At 42.4% G+C, this 23,120-nt stretch overlaps 1 protein-coding gene across 2 annotated transcripts in view; it reads right to left on the bottom strand.

Annotated features, from left to right (window-relative positions):
• LOC134935500 (rod cGMP-specific 3',5'-cyclic phosphodiesterase subunit alpha-like) overlaps positions 1-23,120 on the bottom strand; it is an 81,350-nt gene that overhangs the window by 21,282 nt on the left and 36,948 nt on the right. For both annotated transcript variants that reach the window (XM_063930533.1, XM_063930534.1), the window contains exons 11-17: positions 22,120-22,185; positions 13,233-13,379; positions 12,911-13,018; positions 11,039-11,148; positions 10,407-10,494; positions 8,855-8,955; positions 4,894-5,001 (exon numbers count right to left, since the gene is read on the bottom strand). In XM_063930533.1, coding sequence (XP_063786603.1) covers positions 4,894-5,001; positions 8,855-8,955; positions 10,407-10,494; positions 11,039-11,148; positions 12,911-13,018; positions 13,233-13,379; positions 22,120-22,185 — 728 coding nt within the window. The remainder of the gene's footprint in view (positions 1-4,893; positions 5,002-8,854; positions 8,956-10,406; positions 10,495-11,038; positions 11,149-12,910; positions 13,019-13,232; positions 13,380-22,119; positions 22,186-23,120) is intronic.

Here is a 23,120-nt window from a genome sequence, read left to right as displayed (position 1 = left end):
TTTAGCTGCCTACATGCAGATAATTGTTTAATTTAAACATGTGACTGCATACAACTATTTTAATATGCAAGAGAAGAGAAATAAAAACTGATATGCCGCTTCATTCACTTTGCCATTAAGAGTAAGAGCTTTTCTAAAACCCTACATTTTTAAAGGAGAAATTCGCTGCAAAGAACATGATTACTGACATCCCTTTCAGAAGCCTATTTATCCCCCTTCACAAAATCTACCCATTAATCTCATTTTGACATTATTCTCAATGATAACAGATGATTAAAAAGAGCAATTTACCCAGACGGTTTCATAAACGATTTTTATAAAATGTATCAGGGACTTCTAACACCCACATTGACCAACGTTTTTAATGACATAACCGAGACGGGTACCCCCCCCAGGGAGATGCTGGAGGCACAGGTGGTGACGTTACCTAAACCAGGGAAGGACCCCTCTTCGTGCCAGAATTACCGCCCCATAGCGTTATTGAATGGCGACATTAAATTATTTGCCAAGCTTATTGCCACCCGAGTTAAACTCTTCTTACCTACCTTGATCCACCAGGACCTGGTGGGGTTTATACCGGGAAGGCAGGCGTCGGATAACACCCGCAGAGTCTTTGATCTTCTTGACTCTTTACCGTCTGATCGGGGCCTTCTCCTGCTATCCCTGGATGCGGAGAAGGCATTTGATCGGTTGGGTTGGCCATATATGAAATCTGTTTTATCTAAATTTGGCTTCAGCGGGCGTATTCTCTCCGGCATGCTTGCTTTATACCACTGCCCCTCGGCTAGGGTGTTTAGCAATGGCTTCTTATCAGACGTATTTCCCATTACCAACGGCACGAGACAGGGCTGCCCCCTGTCCCCGCTAATATTTGCGCTCGCTATAGAACCTCTGGCAGCGAAAATCCGCCTCAGCCCCCTGTTCCCTGGTGTTTCCCTTGGGCCCCAGTCGCATAAATTGTGTCTTTTCGCTGATGATGTTTTGCTATTTGTCACAGACCCCACAGAGTCTCTACCCCACTTACACTCCTTATTAGATGATTATAGTAGAGCCTCTTATTATAAGCTCAATACTGCAAAAACGGATGCTCTGCCAATTAACCTCTCTGATTCTCTTGCCATCCTTCAATCAAAATATCCCTATAACTGGCAAACTTCGTCTCTTACCTACTTAGGTGTTTCTATATCCCCTAAAACAGACACGGTACTGGAGGAAAATCTTAATCCCCTCCTTATCTCACTCACAATTTTAACCAGATCCTGGGCGCTTTATGATATTTCTTGGCTTGGACGCTTAGCTGCGTTCAAAATGTCCCTCCTTCCCAAGTTGATGTATCTTTTCCGAACAATACCTTACTCTTTTCCCAAACGATACATTGACAAATTTACGGCCATTATGGTAAAGTACATATGGGCAGCCCGGACCCCTAAAATAGCACGCACTCGAATGGTCCTACCCAAGGCTTTGGGAGGACTGGCGATGCCAGATCTTGCACTTTACCATGAGGCGTGTACATTAGCACATGTAAGGATGTTTGGGGCAGCTGGATTAAACCTGGGATGGGCTAAGCTGGAAAGACAAGCGTGTACGACTTACCCGTTGGGGGACATCCTACATACCCCTAAGAGCCTTCGCCCACCTTCTCTATCAACACTTCCATCTACACGCACATCACTGCAAACATGGGACAAATTAACTGCGAAACTGACTGCTGCACCACCTACCTTTAAATCTATTTCTCTCCATGCCTTGATGAAACTAATCCCAAATTTGAATATCTCCCGATGGCAATTATGTGGCATCTCCAAACTGAGTGATTTGTTAGACGGGTCAGTAATGATACCCTTCCCTGCCCTGCAAACTCAATTTTCCTTACCTGATTCCTCACGACTGAGCTATTACCAAATTAGTCATTGGTGGAGCTCGCTTCCTATTATTACTAGAGAGGTCCACCCATATACTCACCGGGTTTACGCTAGACTGAATGTGACAGAATCTAAGGGAGATATATCCTTTTGGTACAACGTTCTCGTGGCCCTACTGCCCAACCCTAAGGTCAAAGCACAGATTAAGTGGGAGAGGGACTTGGACCTCAGAATATCAGACTCCCAATGGAGTAACATCTACCTATCCACACACACTATGTCTAAGTGTCTTAACCACACTGAGATGCACACAAAATTGCTGAACAGACTTTATCTCACCCCAGATAGACTCCATGTGTTTTGGCCCTCATGTTCAAAATTCTGTTGGAGGCAATGTGGGGAAGTAGGTGATATTTTCCACATTTTTTGGACCTGTCCCTTACTGGCCCCCTTCTGGGCAGCTATATTTGAATTAATAAATAACGTTCTTCATATGTCCCTAAGCCCCTCTCCTAGTATGGCGTTGCTCCATATGATGCCGAATACTCTATCTCCCCGTCACAAATATGTATTGGGTCACATCCTTATAGCGGCAAGAGCTGCCCTGGCACAAAACTGGAAACAGTCTACATTGCCTCATATTTCGAAAGTTATTCAAAAAATTGAATTTCATTGTGAAATGGAAACACAGTTTGTGGCAATGTCACCTCTCCCTTCTGCGAAACTACCAGATTGGTCATTATGGCGGGAATATGAATCAAGTAGAGCCCGTCCCCAACCCGTACCGACTATTCTCAGTCCTAGCCCCAGCCAGTTCCCTTTAAACGAACCGAATGATCCCCCCGGACATTAGTCCCTAAATACTCCAATCTCTCAGTACTGCTCTATACTTGTGTATTTATATGCAGATGTCATGTACTAATTGGATGCAAAGCGAATCTGTTATTATAGATGTTTCTCTCCCCCCTAATTGTTTATAAATGTTTATTATTCCCCCCCCTCCCTCTTTCTTTTGTACCCTACCCTTTTTGTTATTGGAAAGAAAAACAATAAAAATTTAATGATGGAAAAAAAAAAAAAGAGCAATTTACAATTATCATGTCATGTTGGGACAGTGCATCTGATAGGAGGCTGTCCCGGTGATGACAGTCCCACACTGACACCTTCACTGCCTACTTATTGCAGTGGTGAAAGAAGGAACATCCAGATTCTATCCCAGAGACTTTACTGTGTATAGCAAACCACTGGCCACATATGCACTCAGGGCATCGTTCAGAGATGTTGGGAAATTCAATGGCGCTTGTAAGTAGCTTTGAATTTCTGTCCAAGTTTAAGGATGAACATGAAGGAAATGTCTAAGTAGAAGAGACGCTTCCTGCCTGTAGCTGCGATCCCAGCACTGTGACTGACACTGCGACCACTTGCGCAGAACGGACCTTGCGCAGCCGCATATTACCGATAATTGGTAGTCTGCGTGCTGCACCAATCCTGCATCCATCTCTCAATCAGGCCCTCAGTCCGATGTTTTAGGTTCAATAAATAGGCAGCTAGAACTCCTAATGTACCTATTCCAAAGTTCCCACTTAAAAACATGCCCTATGAAGAATTAATAGGCCTGACATGAGGTTGATTTTATAATAGAACAATCTAAATCTAAGGCAGGGAAGAATAATTACATAGTCCATTTTCTCATCTTACCTCAGTATATTGGTGATTGGCACTCTAGACTTTAAAATGTATTAAACTTATATCTGAAACCTTCTCATATTTATGAAATGGCATGCACCTTATTTCCCTTCTCTGCTAAGAATCTGGCCTTGTCAAAATGAATTATCCTTGGTGCTACCATTGTTGTAGGCCAACAGAGACGTATGGGACCAGTTGATGCAGCAATTAGACTATGACATCAATTAAAATCTCTGAGAGCTGTTTTGTGACTGACAACATTCTGAGTAATATTGAGGGAATGAAGTTACATTGCCGGCAGTCAGAATCCCGGTGGTCAGGATACCAACGCCGGAACCCCGACTGCTGACAATGCCGCCAGACAGAATCCTGGCTCACAAGGGCTATTCCCACTCGTGGGTGTCCATGACACCCATAGAGTGGGAATAGAACCCGTGGCAAACGCAGCGAGCCACCGAGCCCGCAAGGGGCTTGCTAGCACTCGCCCCACTGCCAGCATACTGACGGCCAGGATGCCGTTGTCTGTATACTGACGGCCGACATCCCGACCGTCGGTAATACATACTGATCCCATATTAAGAAAGATATAATGTATCTTTCTACTGAGCTGTTGTGCTGAACTCATACTGCTCTTATTATAATACAAAATGTATAGACCATTTCTATTCCTATTTCAACATGTAATGTAAAATATAAGATCTAAAATTAATATATATTTAACAGAGATTAATGGCAGTTTGTGTTGCAGGACTTTATCTTTATTTTGAGCCAAATTACATTGTATTATATTATTCTGTGTATGGGACTCTGGTATTTTGCATTACATATAGCCCTCCAAGAGGCTGGTGATGTTTCACTGTAGAACTCTTTGAAGCAAGTGGCAGAGAAGGAGCTTCTTATCTGGACACTGAGGTTCCATCAATTTGCAAATGGAGCCATGGGTCCAATAACAAGTTCCTATCTGTGCAGAAGCTTTATGTTCTTCCCGTATTTGCATTTCCTCCAAGTGTGATTGTTTAATTGGCTGCTCCCAGAAATGGACCACTTGTGTGTGTGTCAGCATAAAATACAATTTAGTCTGTAAGCTCCTCTCTCCAGGACATCAAACCATCCACAGAAAGTAAAAGAGCTTCACTTCTTTCCATCCTGATATAACCAAGCAAATTACAGTCCCATCTCCAATATACAGTATGATGTGCTTAGTAACGCCATGACATCTTGGATAAGGTCTTCATATTGATAATGAAGATTTATATAATAGGAATGGCAATATTTATTATGTTACTACTGAATAGTACTTCTTAGACCCAAATTTTACATGGAAAAATTAGAAGAAACGTACATGATTATTTCTTTGCGGGTCTGTTCCAGAACCATATAATCCGTCCATGCCTTTTCACTTTCATATGTTTTAGACTGGTCAACTATCTTCTGGAACATAGACCTCTTCCTGCAGGAACAGAAGAAATCCACATCAGCTTTTAATCATTCCATATTGAAAATATTTTACAATTAATACTTGGAGTACACATGAGTGGCTGGTTGGTAAGATTATTGGTGCCTTCATTTTGTGTGTGTGTGTGTGTGTGTGTGTGTGTGTGTGTGTGTTATGCAATTACCCTACAAAGTGTTCCTTGTTGCAAGGAAGGTGGTGGATCTTGCTTGTACTGGAGCACTAAAACATAAATGGATGTTCAGCAGGAATATGATTTGTCACTGGTAGATATTGTGCTACCAATTACTGCACAATCTTTTGCCCTTACACGGGGATCAGTTGGTTCCATCATTCAAATGAAGAAAGAGTGTTACAAGACGTGTTCTCTATCTACGATCCCAACCACAATGCAATCTTGATCTATTTTAAAGCTTGATGAACAGATGAACAATCCAATAATTAGGGGTTATATAAGTACTAACATATTGTATGTGCAGTCCTATTCCTCTGTTTTAACAGCACAGCAGCACCAGATGCAATATTGACGGAGACGTAGCGTGGAGTGTCACAGCACCCCCACCCACCACCACCACCACTACCACACACACATACACAGATAGATACACAGGGCTTAAAGTGGTCCTGGAGAGGTGGGGGAACTCACCACCTCCACGACTCCTCCCGCTTAGCGCACGCCGAAGACACGCATGCCGCAAAAATGGGTGTGGCCTCACAAGGAAGGTGCATGGCCACACATAAGTACCACCAATTCAAAATAATGCCTCACAGTAGCACAATCTTTTTCACATTGCCCGCCCCACATACTAGTATGGGATAGATAGATAGATAGATAGATATATATATATACACACAAATATACACACAAATACACACATAAACACACAGTTAAGCATTATTCAAAGCATCACAAATTAGAACTTTTGTTGTTGTTGTTATTTTATAGTAAATAATTGCCCCACATGACAAAGGTGCTGGTGCTTTAGTGTGTCATTCTAGGCAAACTCAAATGCATTTTTCAGGATTGGTATTACAATGGTCTTGTCCCTCTGCTAGCTAATAGAGGCTACCTTTTTTGAGTCTTTACTTGCTCAGGCGATCCAGTTCCTGCACCTGGACGGTGATCAGTGCACATTGCTTCAGCTCCTCCACTCTTCATGGGCACACAGTCAGTCGTGAGAAAGCGCCGCTGACTGCTGGAAAGCCAGTTGATTTGAGGCAGCCAGCAGGCTGGACGGATGGATGCGGACGAACAGGAGGATGCGAGTGGGCGGGAGCTGAAGTTATTCAAATTTCCTTTATAGCGATTAGGTGATGCGGCCTCATTTTTTATGCACCTGATCCCCCTCTGAAGCATGGGGCCCGATACGGATGTCCCCTTAGACGCCCCCTGTCGCCAGGCCTGGCAGCTGAGGTCGGGAGCTGGGAAGGGGCGGAGCATGTAGCTGTAGCGCTGCCCAGCTCTCTCTATGTAGTGCTGTGTGAAGGAGCAGGTTTAAGTGCTGCACAGGGGCGCCTGGGACACCAGCCTCCACACACAGGGGATGTACTTTGCGAGGCTTACTTTGAATCTGGCGCCGATTATGTGCCATTCCCAGCTCACGGACCGCCAGCTAATGAGAAGCTGCCACTTGGCAGCTTCTCATTGGCTGGCGGTCCGCAAGACGTGATTGGCTTACGCCAGATTTTGACATAGCCGCCCCTACTTCTGATTGGTGCTACAGCGGTCCGCGAGCCTGGATTGGCTGGCGGCCGCTGCCACCTTTAAAATGCAGCTGGGAGTCGGGACCTGATGCTGTGGCCGGGCGGAGGCGGAACTGGTTCCGCCTGCAATTAGAGGTGACGGAACGCAGTTCCGCCCCGTTCCGGCCCACTTTAACCACTGTAGATAGATAGACACATACATACATACATACATACATACATATATACATATATATATAGATTCACACACATTTAGGCACATCCATACATAAACACACACATACTGTATACACAGACATATACACACAAACATACATAAACACAAACATATACACAGATATATGCACATATACACACACATAAACACACAAATATACACACAGTTATACACATATATACACAGACATACATAAACACACACACACACACACACACACACACACACACACACACACACACACACATACATAAACACACATATACACACACACACACACACACACACATATACACACACATATATACACACACACACATATATACACACACACACATATACACACACACACACACACACACACACACACACACACACACACACACAGACATACATAAGAACACACATATACACACATATATACACACATATATACACACAGACATACTGTATACACACATTTACACACAGACACCCACATTTACACACACACACACACACACACACACACACACACACACACACACACACACACACACTATACACACACACACACTATACACAGACATAAACACATACACATACACACATTAATTCTCACGAGGAGGGCAGCAGCAGAGCAGCTCCTCATTCTAGCCCGGAGAGGCGGTGTTTCTATGTAATTGCCCTCCGTGGGTAGAATTAAAGGCCTGAGCAAAGGGAAGGGGTGGCCACCACACTGCCTGCATGTTTCATATCACTGAATGCAGATACCTGACAGCCAGGAAGGTTCTTCTAACAAGTCTCCAAACCTCCTCTCTTTCCTTACAACACACCACACTGCACTGCACTGGACTCTCTGCACTGCAATCAGTGATATGGAACATGCAGACAGTGTGGTGGCCACCCCATCCCTCTCTTCCAGTCATATCCTCCTACCCTGAGTCCCGCTCTCAGCTGTGTTACAGGGAGCGCCTTCTGTCTCCAGTGGCGCCTGGTGCTCAAGCTCCACTTGTTCCACCCTCGCTATGCCCCTGAATATTGAGCTGACCTCTTCCACCTCAGAGGTGAGGTGGGAAATCTATGCAGTGAAGATGCATACCTTTAATGACACGTTAGCTAGTTGAACTGGATTGATACTCACCCCACACAGCTTAATCAAACATTTCTTAATATTAAGAACGTTGAACCCAATGTTTATGTGAATGGCTGTTCTTTTTTATTTATTCCAAATACTTCAGGCTGTGCTAATTGAAATTCAAGATTTATATGTCTAAAATTGTTAGTACATTTTTAGCTTTCTAGTATTGGTATGTGTAGACACTAGCAATAAATAATAACAAAGTACATATTTTATGAATAAATGCTCAATACTGACTGGAACATTATAGCATACAGTACATGGGCACTTTCAGAGTTGTTATACAGCAGTGGCTATAGTTTCCTAATGGAGATTGTGGGTCCAACACAGTAAGTGGATAGAAAATACTTTGGGGGGTATTTAATTACTCACGATGATTCCCCCCCCCCCCCTTCCTCCCCAAAAAGTGCTGATAGAGTGATTTTTTAAGCACATGAAGCATAATCCCTGAAAAGTGCTGGGAATATGAGTTAATTTAATAGCTCCGGTGAATCAATTAGCTGCGGTAAATCATCGCAGCTAATTAAAAACCCTTTTTGTAAAGTAGGTTTGTAATGTTCGTTGTAAATAAATACACAACTCTACAAACAATTTGACCTTATGCCATACCCATTAGTTGATAAACTCAGTCAGCCACACACACACACACACACACACATGCAGATTTTGTTGGACAATGTAACTAAACTATACATAAAAAACATACAAATGCATCTTGTGTCAGAGATAAAGTATTTTATATGGGCAATCAAGCAAAGTGTTAAGTCTCAATACAATACCAGTGCTTATTTTACTAATTCAATACTTACTTGAAGTACAAAGCTAAATCTGTTGCAATGATTGCTATATCCATCATTTGAATGGCGTGATCATACTGTCTCCTGTTAAGGTTCTGGTAGATGTTTATTGACTGAAAAACAGAATATATAATAACAAAATGTCAGACTGATAGGTCAACAAAAAGAATACATTCTCTTATGGGCCCTACACACTGGCTGACATGACTGCACGATATGAACGATCTCGTTCATTAATGACTGAGATAACGTTCATATCGTGCAGTGTGGAGGATCCAGCGATGAACGATGCGCGGCACCGCGCTCGTTCATCGCTGGTCCCCCGTCGGCTGTGCATGCAGGCCAATATGGACGATCTCGTCCACATTTGCCTGCACTTCAATGCAGCCGGGTGACGGGGGGAGTGAAGAAACTTCACTCCCCCCGTCACTGCCCCCCAGCCACCGGGTCGCCCGTCGGCCGTATCCGGCGTCGGGCAGCTCGGCGGCGGATCGGCCAGTGTGTAGAACCTATTAGTGTCTGGCTATTGACTCACTCTAATGCAAACAACAATACAGTCTTTGTGAGCCACTGTCTTGAAAAACTGAAAGTTGCATATCAGGCATAACTAACTACATCCATAGTCAGATTTAATAAAGTTGGCAGAAGTGCAAGGGTTATAATAGTAATTTTTTTTTAACTCTTAAATGATGTCTGCCATTTGCTAAATAAGGGTGTTCACGGTGTGACTTTGGCAAAGTGGGGCGTGGCCTAACTTGCTGTTTCATTTTGGAATGTTGAATGTTAGGTGGAAAGTTAGGTGGAATCGCCCTGACCACCGGCTCATGAGTACACATTTGCTTTGTAAACCACTTATAAAGACACATCTACCTTCATTTGATAGCAACATTAAGAATAATTGAATAATGTGTCATGTTGCAATATGGTTTTCATAGAAATATATAATTTAATCATGTATAGCTGAAAATGCTAATTACTTTAAAAAAACGATTAAGGGTTTGAAGTGTCTACTACAGTGATCATACATTGGGGCCTAATTCAGACTTGATCGCTGCTGTGTGTTTTTGCACAGTGGGTGACCAGGTCTGAACTGCGCATGCGTATGCACCGCAATGCGCAGGCGCGACGAACTGCAGCAACGGGGATCGCCGGCCAGCGACGGGATAATGTGAAAAATCCGAACGCACCAGGCAATCGTAAGGTGATTGACAAGAAGAGGGCGTTTGTGGGTGGCAATTGACCAATTTCAAGAAGTGTCCGGAAAAATGCAGGAGGGACCAGACGTTTTGGAGGGAGGGTTTCTGACGTCAGCTCCGGGCCTGATCATCGCACTGGAAGAGTAAGTCCTGGGCTGCGCAGAGACTGCACAAAATTAGTTTGTGCAGCTCTGCTACACATCCAAACGCACACTTGCACAGCGAATTCCCCCTGTAGGCAGCGACTAACTGATTGCAGGGATGCAAAAAACGCACCCTAGTGATCAGGTCTGAATTACCCTCCTTGATTCCATTGGGCTTATGCACTGCTTGATTGCTCTATATATTCCATGTATATTGCATGTTACCTCATCTTTGAGTAAAGTTTTGCTGAATTCCAAGTGATGCCTTTCTAGGATAGATGACCCATGGAGTTTTGCTAGTGGATGTCCTGATCTGTATAAAACAAAACAGAGCATTTGTCATATGTCTCACCGGGATAATTTGCTGAACATAGCCCATAGACTACTGGGGCCAAGCTTCGGAAAGCAATGTATTTTGGAACTTGATACATTCATCCAGATCACAGACCCATAAAAACCTATGATGATGGCCACAGCAGATACTGTATGTGCTGCGTACCTTGATCCTACATACTGTATGAGGCATCCTAAAGTGATATAGAGAACTATAGAAGACTACAGTTTTTCAAGTATTTACTGCAAAATCACTTTGATACATGTCACCTTTGATGAGATCAGCTCAGTGTGACATTTGGGAGCAGAGCATTTTGTAACCATGCAAGGAGTTATGGTTGGAGGATGTGTAATTACTGAAGTATAACACTGTGGTCAGGATTCTTCAATAAGAGGTAACAATATTAATCAAACGTTTGCTTGATTCTATAATTTAGAGATCCCATTTTTCATTAAAAGTGCTTGTCAGTACAGTAATAATAGTAGAGAGAGCACAGTAATGAGAGTGGCAGGAGTATACTTACTTCATTTGGTAAAGGTTATTAGTGCCCCGGTGGTCAATATCATGGCAGAATGCAGCAGTGACCATTGCCATGGCTTCCAGGTCTGTAAAATAACGCTTTAATTTCCCTGTCTGTAAAATGATAAGAAATATTAATGCAGTGTAGGGATGTCATAAAGCACGAAGAACAGAATAGCTAACAGGCTACTGATTCACATCAGACAACGAGATGCGTGTCCTCTTTAAGGGACGGGAAGGTCACCAGGACAGTTGATATGAAGTTGTATGGGAGGAACTGAAAAGAAACCTTTTGATACACGTATCCTATTAAGAGGAGGTCAGTTTGGAGGTGCGAACCCATTCTACAGGAAAAGAGCTCTGAAGGGTATCCAATCCACAGAGTTTCTTGTGCTTCAATAGCACAGAGTATTTGGAAAGGAATACTAAGAATTAATTTATTAGTAGTTTGGCAGCGCTTGTGGACTACTCTATTTCTATTTTGGTATATTGTTTCCTATAAGTGACTTTTACAACAAATGAAAGTCTTCATTCAGCTTGGATCGCTACTGAGACAGAAATTGCGATTTCTCAATCCTGCTTCTGCTAAAAATCGCATGTGAAGAGCCGCCCAGAAAGGTAAAAGGCGCCACCGATGCAATTGCAAAATGCCATGTTAATACCCATTAACAGTCACTTCCTGCCAATCAAATTGCGATCGTATTTTGCAGCGCATGGGCAGTCTGCCGATAATCGCCTGATTTGTGATTTTGCAACTGAAGATGAATAAGGCCCTAAGTACACAATTGTTTGTGCAATAATCTTCCATCTGACAACCTTATGTTTACAATCGAATGTCTTCAGGTTGTTATCCCTGGACAATGAATGGGTGTAAGTGCAGGCAGGTGTGAGAGTCTCATTAGCTCTGTGCTCCCAGGCATCAGGCAGTATCTTGCACCAGTTACTCTATTTAAGAATTGTATTACACAATCATTTAGTAAATAAAGGACATTGGGTACCTAACAGGTCCAGTAACTAGATGTACATGTAGGTGAAGCTGAAGTAGTATCTTTTTTTTTTACACAAACTAAGTTTTACAGCTGGAAAAAGCCCTTTTCACATAAGTTCCGGTTATACAATCTTCCTACTCCGATTTTGCCTCAGCATTCTGCAGAACACCATTCTGCACTGTACTTGTAAATATGCATTTTGCAGAGTTTATAGTGTATATATAGAGCTGACTGGTATTTTTATTGTGTGGTGTGTTTGAGGTACAACTGGGAACACTTAAAGCATAGTGGCATCACTAGGGAGGTGCGGAGCACACTGAGTGTAACCATCCGAGAGGACCAAAATGGCTGCTCCTCTAGAGTGGCTGGGGCCATGCACTGCACTGTGACAGGAGAGTCTATGCTGGCAGCCCTGCATCTTCGGGAGTGCTGGACATGCCTCCTGAGTGATGAAATGGGGGGAGGGGGGCTGCAAGGTCATGCCCCTCCCCACAAGGCCAGACCTCCATTTTGTCCGCAGTGATGAGACTGGTAAGGCCATATTCTGCTGGTGAAATATAACATTTTGCAGCCAAATGTTGACCAAGAAGAATATCTTTTGGAACTTTTGTTCATCTCTATGGGATCTAATGTATTGAACACCAAACAATAAATGTACAATATCTGCTCTAGATTATATACAGTAGCATGTAAATCTTAAGCTGTTGTCATACTATAACTCCCAATATTTTGTGAAATATCTGCTGTAGGCACAACTAACAGGCACGTCTGGTCTCCCATGACTATCTTATCTAGACATTTTTAACTGTGATTTAAACAAGCATCTAACAACTAATTCACAACGACGTCTAATAAGTTAACAAAATGCTGTTGCATTGTTCCCTTACCATGAGGAGGGTGAACATTGTTTGGCCAACATTGAAGCCGTGCCGCCAATTGTGATAGGTAATTCTCCTGTATCCTTTGCTTACGGAGAATATAAAACGCACTAACACCTGTAAATGGACAAACAACGTATTCATAGCATATTACTAACATGTGCACAACTCATACCAGCCAATCAGAGGAGTTCCCATTATAACTGTCACTAGGAAAATGACTATTAGAATCACAGTGATTGCTATGGGTTACAAGCAAGCGCGTTACAATAAGCCCACAATCTTTTTTAGTTTCCAATGTGTCACAAAATGAGGCAAAGCAATGTCATACCTCTTGAGGTATATGAAACTTGTCAATTACTTCTAACTCGTAGTACATCTGAATCGCACATTTCACCAAGAAGAGCTCTGTTTGTGGCAGGTCGCTGAAGTGGAATTCATAGATCTCAGCTTTCTCTGGATCCGGCAGCTCTTCTTGCTGTGACAGCAGATAACATTTCATTAGCTTATTGTATCAAATATCCTCTAAAATCACAAAGGACGAAATTAGCGCTAACGAGCTGAATATGATAAAAAGATATATATAAATTTTTGCATTAAACAATCCACATTGCAACATTGTGAGATCAATAAAGATAAAAATAAAAAAATAAAAAAAGGTCACATATAGCACTGCGTTTAAATTCAACTCATATAATTAATTGTATGCCAGCTGGAATTTCTGCATCAATTCATCTCATCAGTATAGCCACAGTCCAGGAATAGATAGATGTGCAAAAATGGAAGTAGTTACCAACTTGGATTTGTGAATGGGGACTTTTTCACAGCTTGACTCTGGATTCCAATTGGTCCTATTAGAAGCTAAGGTCCATTTGCAAGTGTCCAAGATGCACAAACAATTCCTATATCAGACTTCCAGCCTTTGTTTGAAATGGATGATAATTGTAATGTCCAGCTTCTCCACCAACATGTTTCGCTGCCTGCCACAGCTTTTTCAAGGTGATTTGGATGAGTGCCTTAATGCCCTTTATATAGCAGTGCTAATGGCCCATAGTTTGCAGGTGATGTAGATTCACATAATCAAATAACACTACAAAATAAATCATATTCAGCTAAATTTATTCAGTGATAGACAACCACATTAAAATCTATACTTAAAAAAACATTATATGGTCTGTAAACCTTACAATAAATTTATATTTTAGAAAAAAGAGTGGTTCACGGTCACATGACTCTCTATTTAGATCATGTGACTGAAGTCACGTGATTGGGGTTTGCAGAAAGTAAAATGTAAGCTGTAGCCATGTGACCAGAGTGAACGTCACGTGATCGTCCAAACCAAGGGCAGCAATCTATGCTTGTCAAGCCTCATTGTCACTCATGGTCACATGACCCTACAATCCATATAAATAGAAATAGATAATATTAAGAAGAAACTAGAGAATTATGAAACAACACCAGAGCTTATAGAGATCGTATGATATCAGAAAGAGTCCTTAAATTCGAACTAACCATCACAGAATCTAAGTGCAAAAAATGTAAACGTAACATGGACGACTATGCCAATGGTTACAATAGGTCGTTCAAAAATAAACACAAGATCAGTTTAGATATGAGTGAGGGAAATCAAAGGAATGCCATCCGTAGATGGGAGAAACCATCCAGACTATCTAATTTTAGTACACCAACAGTCAAACAACCCAGGGTTCCTGCGAATCACAGTCAGGATCAAAAAGCCCCACAGGGTGGAGCACTCCCTAAAGAGAATCAGTATAGAAATCATAAGAATGAAAATGAAAGTTCTTCTTTTTTAGACTGATGAGACCACCCAAATTGGGAGAGGTCTTGGCCAAAAAGAAAACAAGAATTCACTCGAAAAAAGAAACAGAAATCCAAGTATAGAGGACAACGGCAAGGTAAAAAGGAGAAATTTAAGAAATTAAGGTTGAAAAATAATAAGAACAATAATAAAAGCATTTTTAATTTATCATCAAAGAATCTAACAGCCAATGTACTTTCACTTCTTAGTAAGGGATTACAATTTTCTCCTACAGAAGACCCCAATTTTTTTGATCTGTACATTGACCTCAACTGATTTGTCAGAACACTCTGCAGAAAAAGTTTTTTTGCAAAGAGGGCTGACAGGCAGGTTACTCATGACACGGTTCACATTGTATTGGACTCCACAGATGATATTGCCCTTCAAATATTAGAAAAATTAAAGAGGGAAAATGATGAAGGGTCTGTTCAAAAAATATTTGATATTAACAAGAAAACATGCAAAATGAAATCAGATTTCTTTCCGATTAGTTTTAAGAGCAGTCAAGTAGAAACGTTCTATAAAACCACTTTAAATGACTTTAGGTCCCTAATAATAAGACAAAGAGCAATTTAAACAAATGGGAGAATCAAACTTTGAAAAAATTGACCAAGGACTCTTCAATAGTGATTAAAGAAGCGGATAAGGGGGGTGGCCTAGTCGGGTGTAGTATGGTATGCCGGCGGTCAGGCTCCCGGCGACCAGCATACCGGCGCTGGGAGCCCGACCGCCGGCTTACCGACATTGTGGCGAGCGCAAATGAGCCCCTTGCGGGCTCGCTGCGCTCGCCACGCTCGCCACGCTGAGGGCACGGTGGCGTGCTATTTTATTCTCCCTCCAGGGGGGTGGTGGACCCCCACGAGGGAGAATAAGTGTCGGTATGCCGGCTGTCGGGATTCCGGCACCGGTATACTGTGCGCCGGAATCCCGACAGCCAGCATACTGAAGACCACCCGCCTAGTCATACAGGACAGAGATGAATACATTAAAGAGGCGTACAGAGAATTACATGATACTAAGTTCTACCATGTCCTGCATGATGATCTCACCCCCCTATATCTGAGTGAACTTCATACATTACTTCAGGATGCACTTGAAGACGGGGTTATGTCCAGGGAGGAGTTTAGATTTCTGTTTCCTTCTTTTCCTACTATTCTAGTATATTATCATTTGGCCAAAATTCACAAGTCCCTCACTTCACCTCCAGGGCATCCTTTTATTTTGGGTGTAAATTCTCTTACTTCTTTTCTTTCTGCCTATGTCGATAGATATCTCCAACCACGGGTCTCTCAGTTGAGGTCACGCATTCGAGACACCATGCATTTTCTTCAGTTAATTCAAAATATTTCTTGGAAACCTTCTTATTCATTTGTCACTCTGGATATTACAGGCCTGTACACAAATGTCCCTCATGGATGGGTGTGCAGGCTATTAAAAACATCTTAGATTGTGATGGTGACCTCTCTGGGAGACACAGGAGATTTCTGTTGGACTCTATTCAGTATATTCTTTCTCACAATTATTTTCTTTTTTTAAACACGTTTTATCGTCAAATTATGGGCACGGCCATGGGGACCAGGTTTGCTCCGAGTTACGCCAACCTATATGTTGGAAAATTAGAGGAGGAGTTAATATGGGGGGGGCGGGCACGGCGCAAATCTGGTCCTCTATGGCCGGTTCATAGATGATCTTTTTATTATTTGGGATGGGGATCTGGACACATTCACTTATTTTGTTCATTTTCTCAACACTAACACTTAGAATTTATTCTTCCCATCTAATTTTAATTCTACTGGACTTACCTTCCTGGATATAACCCTGGAGATAATAGATAACCAAATTCAAATGTCCAACTACACAAAAGAAGTAGGTAGCAGTGCATACTTAAACTATAAGAGTGCCCACCACATAGCATGGAAAAATAATAAACCGAAAGGGCAACTCCAAAGATTAAGGAGGAATTGCTCTACAACTCATTCTTTTGTAAATCAAGCTGAAACCTAATTAGAAACTTTCAAAGACAAAAATTATCCACAGTATCTACTAGATAAAGCCCTAAAAGAAGTGATGGAGAATAATAGAGAAACTCTTCTCCACCCTAAGGAGAAGACTATGCAGAAAACAGAGACCAAGGAATGGGCCTTCATCTCAAAGTTTATTTCTAGGTCCAATGAGATTAAAATATAGTGAAATGGAACTTTCACATGCTCCAAAGTGATCCAATTTTATGTGGCTTATTGCCATCTAGACCTGAGTTTGTCTTTAGGAAAAATAAATCCCTTAAGACAATATTAGCTCCAAGCCAATTGAAAACAAATGCTACAAGCACCAGTTTAGGACAAACATGGTTAAAATCAAACATAAAAGGTTTCTTAAAATGTGGAGCCACAATATGCACAACCTGTATACATTCGTGTAATAAGACAACAAGTATTTATTTACCAATAGAGAATAAAACCATCAACATCTCTAGCTTTATTAATTGTAATACATCATGGGTAGTGTATCTCCTGAAATGTGAATGTCAATTAAAGTATGTAGGCAGAACCACAAGGATGTTGAAAATACGGTTCATGGAACATTGTTGAAACATAGTACATGGGGTCACCAATCATAGTGTATCTAGACACTTTTCCATCCATCACAATAAAGATCCTACCTCTCTCAGGATTACGGGCTTGGAACATATCCCCAAAACTGATCGAGGAGAAGATCGTTTTACACGATTGTGCAGACAGGAAATATTTTGGACATTTCAGTTGAATACCTTATTTCCTAGTGGTCTCAACGAGGCCCTTGAGCTGAATGCGGTGCTCTAAAGGTTAAACAGGACTCATGTTTGATATAATTTTCACATCTCTTATAGTAATTCAATTAAAATATCATAGATGTATTTTCTGTCGGAATGTTATTTGGAGTATAACCGCAGGAGGGCAGTATAACGAGAACTGTCATTCTATTCAATCCTAATCTGACACTGTTTGCAATTATTAGATATATATGCTTTATTTGCAACAGAACAAAAGAGCATATATCTGTATGCAGTATAGATATTGTGCAAGGGTGAATATATATCAATTATTCCTTTTGATTTTGTGGTATTTACTATTGATACTAAATGATGTATTTGGTTTGCATATACTTATCTATTCTGGATTATGTTTATAATACATAATATTTTAATAAAATATGTTTTAAAAATAACAATCTTTTTATCTGGTTTCTTATATAGATTGTAGGGTCATGTGACCATGAGTGACAATGCGGCTTGACAAGCATAGATTTCTGTCCATTGGTTTGGATGATCACGTGAAGTTCACTCCGGTCACATGGCTACAGTTTACATTTTACTTTCTGCAAACCCCGATCACGTGACTTCGGTCAAGTGATCTAAATAGAGAGTCATGTGACCGGGAACCAGTCTTTTTTCTAAAATATAAATTTATTGTAAGGTTTACAGACCATATAATGTTTTTTAAGTATAGATTTTAATGTGGTTGTCTATCACTGAAAAAAATCAGCTGAATATAATTTATTTTGTAGTGTTATTTGATTATGTGAATCTACATCACCTGCAAACTATGAGCCATTAGCACTGCTATATAAAGGGCATTAAGGCACTCATCCAAATCAACTTGAAAAAGCTGTGGCAGGCAGCGAAACATGTTGGTGGAGAAGCTGGACATTATAATTATCATCCATTTCAAACAAAGCCTGGAAGTCTGATATAGGAATTGTTTGTGCATCTTGGACACTTGCAAATGGACCTTAGCTTCTAATAGCACCAATTGGAATCCAGAGTCAAGCTGTGAAAAGGTCCCCATTCACAAATCCAAGTTGGTAACTACTTCCATTTTTGCACATCTATCTATTCCTGGACTGTGGCTATACTGATGAGATGAATTGATGCAGAAATTCCAGCTGGCATACAATTATATCAGTTGAATTTAAACGCAGTGCTATATGTGATCATTTTGTAGTTTTTATTTTTATCTTTATTGATCTCACAATGTTGCAATGTGGATTGTTTAATGCATAAATTTATATATATCTTTTTATCATATTCAGCTCGTTAGCGCTAATTTCGTCCTTTGTTGTATGATTCCTGGGGGACTAACTATTCCTGTTTTATTATTAGCTGCTTTAAGCATAACAGCTCACAATCAGCACCTGGCTAATTACTTGGTAATTACATTTCCTGCATCCTCTAATATCAGTAGATGATGCTGCTTTCTACCAGTCTCTGGCGCTTACCAAAAAATACACTACAGTACCATTCAGTTCTTACATTGCACAAAGCATAGGACACTCGGACAAATTCATAGTTGTACCCAACCCCAATGATTTGCCTACAACTACTATGGTCGGAGGACTGTGCATACGCAGTATAGTTCTGCACAAGTGCAAAACTGACCCTAAGCTGCACACTAATTGACAGGCTGTGGCTGTTTGGGGGCGGGGAGGGGGTGGCACTGGGCAGCATTACTGAAAACAGAGGTGTGTCATCCCCATTTTTGGGAGTGCAGAGGCCAGTATGTCTGGCTTCTGACTGAGATTTACTGACCCCTGAAGCCTGAAAAGCCCAGCATTCCTGAGTGATCTGAGATGGCCTTTGGTCATGTAAGTAATCCAATGCTTGTGCAATTTTTCTTTTTTAAGATAAGGATAAAACAATATACGTCAGAGCCATTATTTGACCATGATTTATTATGTCTTAAGTAGTTATATGTATTAGCAGTCTCCACTCTTCACTGTGACACCCACTCTGCTTCTCTAAGTGTGCAATGTCACAGGCATATATACAGTAAAGCCCCATTTGGAGATGATAGAGGGTTACTGCGGGACACAGAGTTTAAGACTGCACCCCTCAGTCTCCTCCAAATGGGACTTTAGAACACATGCTCCTGTCACTGTGCATGCTCACAGAAGCAGAGGGGGGTCACAAAGGTGGACCTCAGCACTGCACCTTCCCACACACACAAATTATGCAGGATTGTCCCATCTGCGTTCCCTGCAGGACACAGTGGCGGACAGCACTGGAATCAAGTGTCTGATCCCAGCATTGGTGAGGCTGCGGAGGCATTTGAATATTGGCATCCTCCATGAGCCAATCACAGCTCACGGAGCAGAATCCAATCCACCGATGGGCACGGCGAGCCAATCGGCGTTCGCCACGTCATAGGCCCCGCCCCCAGCATCTGATGTCAGATGCCGCCGGAAGGGAGAGGAGAGAAAAGGCTGCGCGTAAGAGCAGCGAAGAGCCCGGCGGAGACCAGAAGCATATTGGCGGGAGAAGAAGACGGCGGCTGTAGGGAGAAGAGCTCCGGTGGCCGCTGAAGAGGCCGGAACCAGGAGAAGGATGTCCAGCGGTGGCTGCGTCGCTGGCCAGGATGGGGGCGCTGGAGGACTATAGGATCAGGTGAGGCCTCAGTGAGGCTCATCTCTGCCCCTCACCTCCCTAGACCACCAGGGCGCAGGTATTAGACCTGAGGGGTAAGTTCAGGATTAGGCCTGTGCGCAGCTAGGAGCATCGACAGCAAACAGTGTTTGGTGGTCTGGGCAGTAGGCCCACACCACTGGGTTGGGCATGAGAGGCGGGCATTAGGCCCGTGGGCGCATGGTGGGCATTAGGCCTCTAATTTAGTAGGAACACCCCAATAAGAGTTATCTGGGCCAGATACCTCCAACTGGCCACATGTTAGGCGGGCACTAGGCCCGTGGGTAATTGCAGGCCTCAGGACTGGGAGGATAGTTAGGGGACCCTAGGCCCAGTGTAAAAGGAGTCCCCAGGGGACTAAGGGTGGTACTGGGCACTAGGCCCAGGCCACACCCATGTGTACATGCAGGCAGGCCCACAGGGCCTGAGACACTGGTAAGTTAGTGTATGGGAGGTGGGTAGGCTGTACAGCTCCTACTCCCCAGTAATCTAAAGCAGATAGGAACTTAAAGGGACAGCACCGTTGTAGATACTTGTACTGTACTGTGTTATTGGATTGTTGTTTCAGTGCAGGGCCAAGTTTCCCTATAGTTTGTGTTTAGTTTTGTTGCACCACACACAGAGTTAGTTTGAGGGCTCTGCAGGTGTAGTCAGTGTAGTGGTGTTACACCAGGATAGAGTGTTAGGCCCTGTCCGGCTGTTGTTTGTTTGCCTCCTTACAGGGACCTGTAATTGAAGAGGAAGATCTCAGTACAAGATTAGCAATGGTGAGCATCATCTGTGTTCGTCTGTCCCTCTGTCTATCTGTCCCTGTGTGCCGGTTCGGTGGATCTTGCACGGCCATGCTAGGTCCAGGGTACACCTCAGCGAAAGAGCACTGGTAGGTGAAAATTGGGTGGCTGAGGCTTTGTGCCTGTGATGACCTTTTACCCAACCGGTGAAGGTCACCACCACCCCTGGGGTATCCTCTTTTCCGGTGGAAGAAGAGTTGATACCCCTTAATTGGTTCACTTTTCTTCCTAGCTCATCTGTTGTCAGCTCATGGAAGGGGGCCGCTGTGTCCAGGTCCAAGTGTAATTTCCAGGTCCTTGGAAGGGTCCCTGACCTGAAGGAGAGGGGGCAGCACCTGGTAAGTAGTGAATCTTCACCTGCACGGCAACAGACACCCTCACAACACTGTATTTACCTTTTAACGTCTATTGGTAAATTAAATACCTATTCCCTCCACTATATGTTATTTTACCTTCTCAGGCAGTTTGCTTCCATTTTCCCACTTATTCTTTGTTTTAATCTGTATTGAATGAAGTAACTGATACAATTGTGAAACAAAACTAAGTGCCATATTTAAGAACTGCACTTATTACTAGTGGCATGCAGTACCTGCTTACTAACTAATTTACCACTGGTATTTAACATTACTTACCCCTCTGGCGAGGTCCAGTAACGTCCTTCTCCTTGGAGGTATCCTACGCTCGGTTGCTGGCAGCCTATCACCAGTGATGAGGTGCTGTGTCATGCTCATGTGTGACGGTCAGTCTGACAGAGACCTAGCCATGCCCGGAAGGCTTTGCTATAGCCGGAAAGGCTGGCAGTGGGGACTATTTCTCTATTGCCATCTATAGATGGCGTAAGCGGTACAGTAACAAACTAAGCTTATTGTTTGTTAATTACTGAAAGGAGAACATAAAAGGTTTATTGTTAAATGTGACGTAAGATGGAGAAAACCAATAGAGATACTGTAATTGTGTAGCGGGTGGAACTGGTCATATTGGGTGACACAGTCCTATTGTCATGTTGTTATCTTAAACTGCAGTATTTTTCCATTCAGTAACAGTCTCCATTAACCACATGCATGTTTCTGATAACATGTCGCTATATGCTATTTACTCTGACACATTACACTGTTTCTGCTCCTGTTAAGATATTTTCAAGCAGATGAATGTCTACAATGACTAAATTTACCAGTATTTCATATAATTCCTCCTCTTCACAGTCCTCCGGTAGCCGGTCAAACACTTCTTTGGTTTTCTGTAAGTAAAAGACAGTTTATGTCAGCAAAAACATGAAACATGAACAGCACTGTTGGGTCTCACCGTGACCTGCATAGAGGTACATACCTTTCTGAAAATGTGAAATCCATAAAAGTTATAATTTCTTAGAAGTATTCTAAACTTAACAAAGCTTAAAGCCATGCAAAACAGCTGCTGGATTATTTATCATTAGTGTTACATGGTTTATTATGGCATGAAAATCTCTGAATAAAGGCCCCTTCAGTTGCTGTGGGTGAGTGATCTATGGCCTGTGATTGGTGGCTTTCCTATTGTCACACACAGGCACAGCCGGACGCTAGCGAGTTACCCACCTGCTTTACTGTACACTGTGTATCCCTGTATGACTTAATGTGAATTCAAATGAATGACTAAATATTTAAATTTACTCTCCTCTTTCCCATTATCTTCAGTTACTTAGCACATAGTTGTCACTTATAGGGGTTTTGCGTAGAATTCTAACAGTGTTGATTGTATATTGCATTAAACCAGGGTGGCAGGTTCTGAGTTGGAGGGATCCCTGAACACGGACACAAATGGTGGGGATTGGCATATAGCACATGTGCAGCAGTGAATATAAGCATGTTCCCTATGTGTCTCCTATTCTAAGTCATGCAGAACTTGGCCAGATCTATCTTTTTGTGAAATTGGGTGTCTCAGGGTGGGAATTGGCCTGTGACAAAGTGAGCACACGGGATTACACGGCCTTGCAGGAGTGTCATTGACTATCATAGTTGTGTATCTAATGCTCTGTGCAATTCCCAGTTGTGCATACAGGTAAGGGAAGCCTGCTTCACACGGATCTCTTGCACATAGCATGGCATAATGGTTTCGGCATTTGGCAAAAGCCAGTGGGTGATATGGCTTTCCTCTTGCAGATACATGGGCTTTGGCCCTATGGAATCTCACATTACC

Source organism: Pseudophryne corroboree, chromosome 6 (assembly GCF_028390025.1).
Source record: "Pseudophryne corroboree isolate aPseCor3 chromosome 6, aPseCor3.hap2, whole genome shotgun sequence".
Taxonomy (NCBI): Eukaryota; Metazoa; Chordata; class Amphibia; order Anura; family Myobatrachidae; genus Pseudophryne; species Pseudophryne corroboree.
This window is presented reverse-complemented; position numbering and strand designations above follow the sequence as displayed.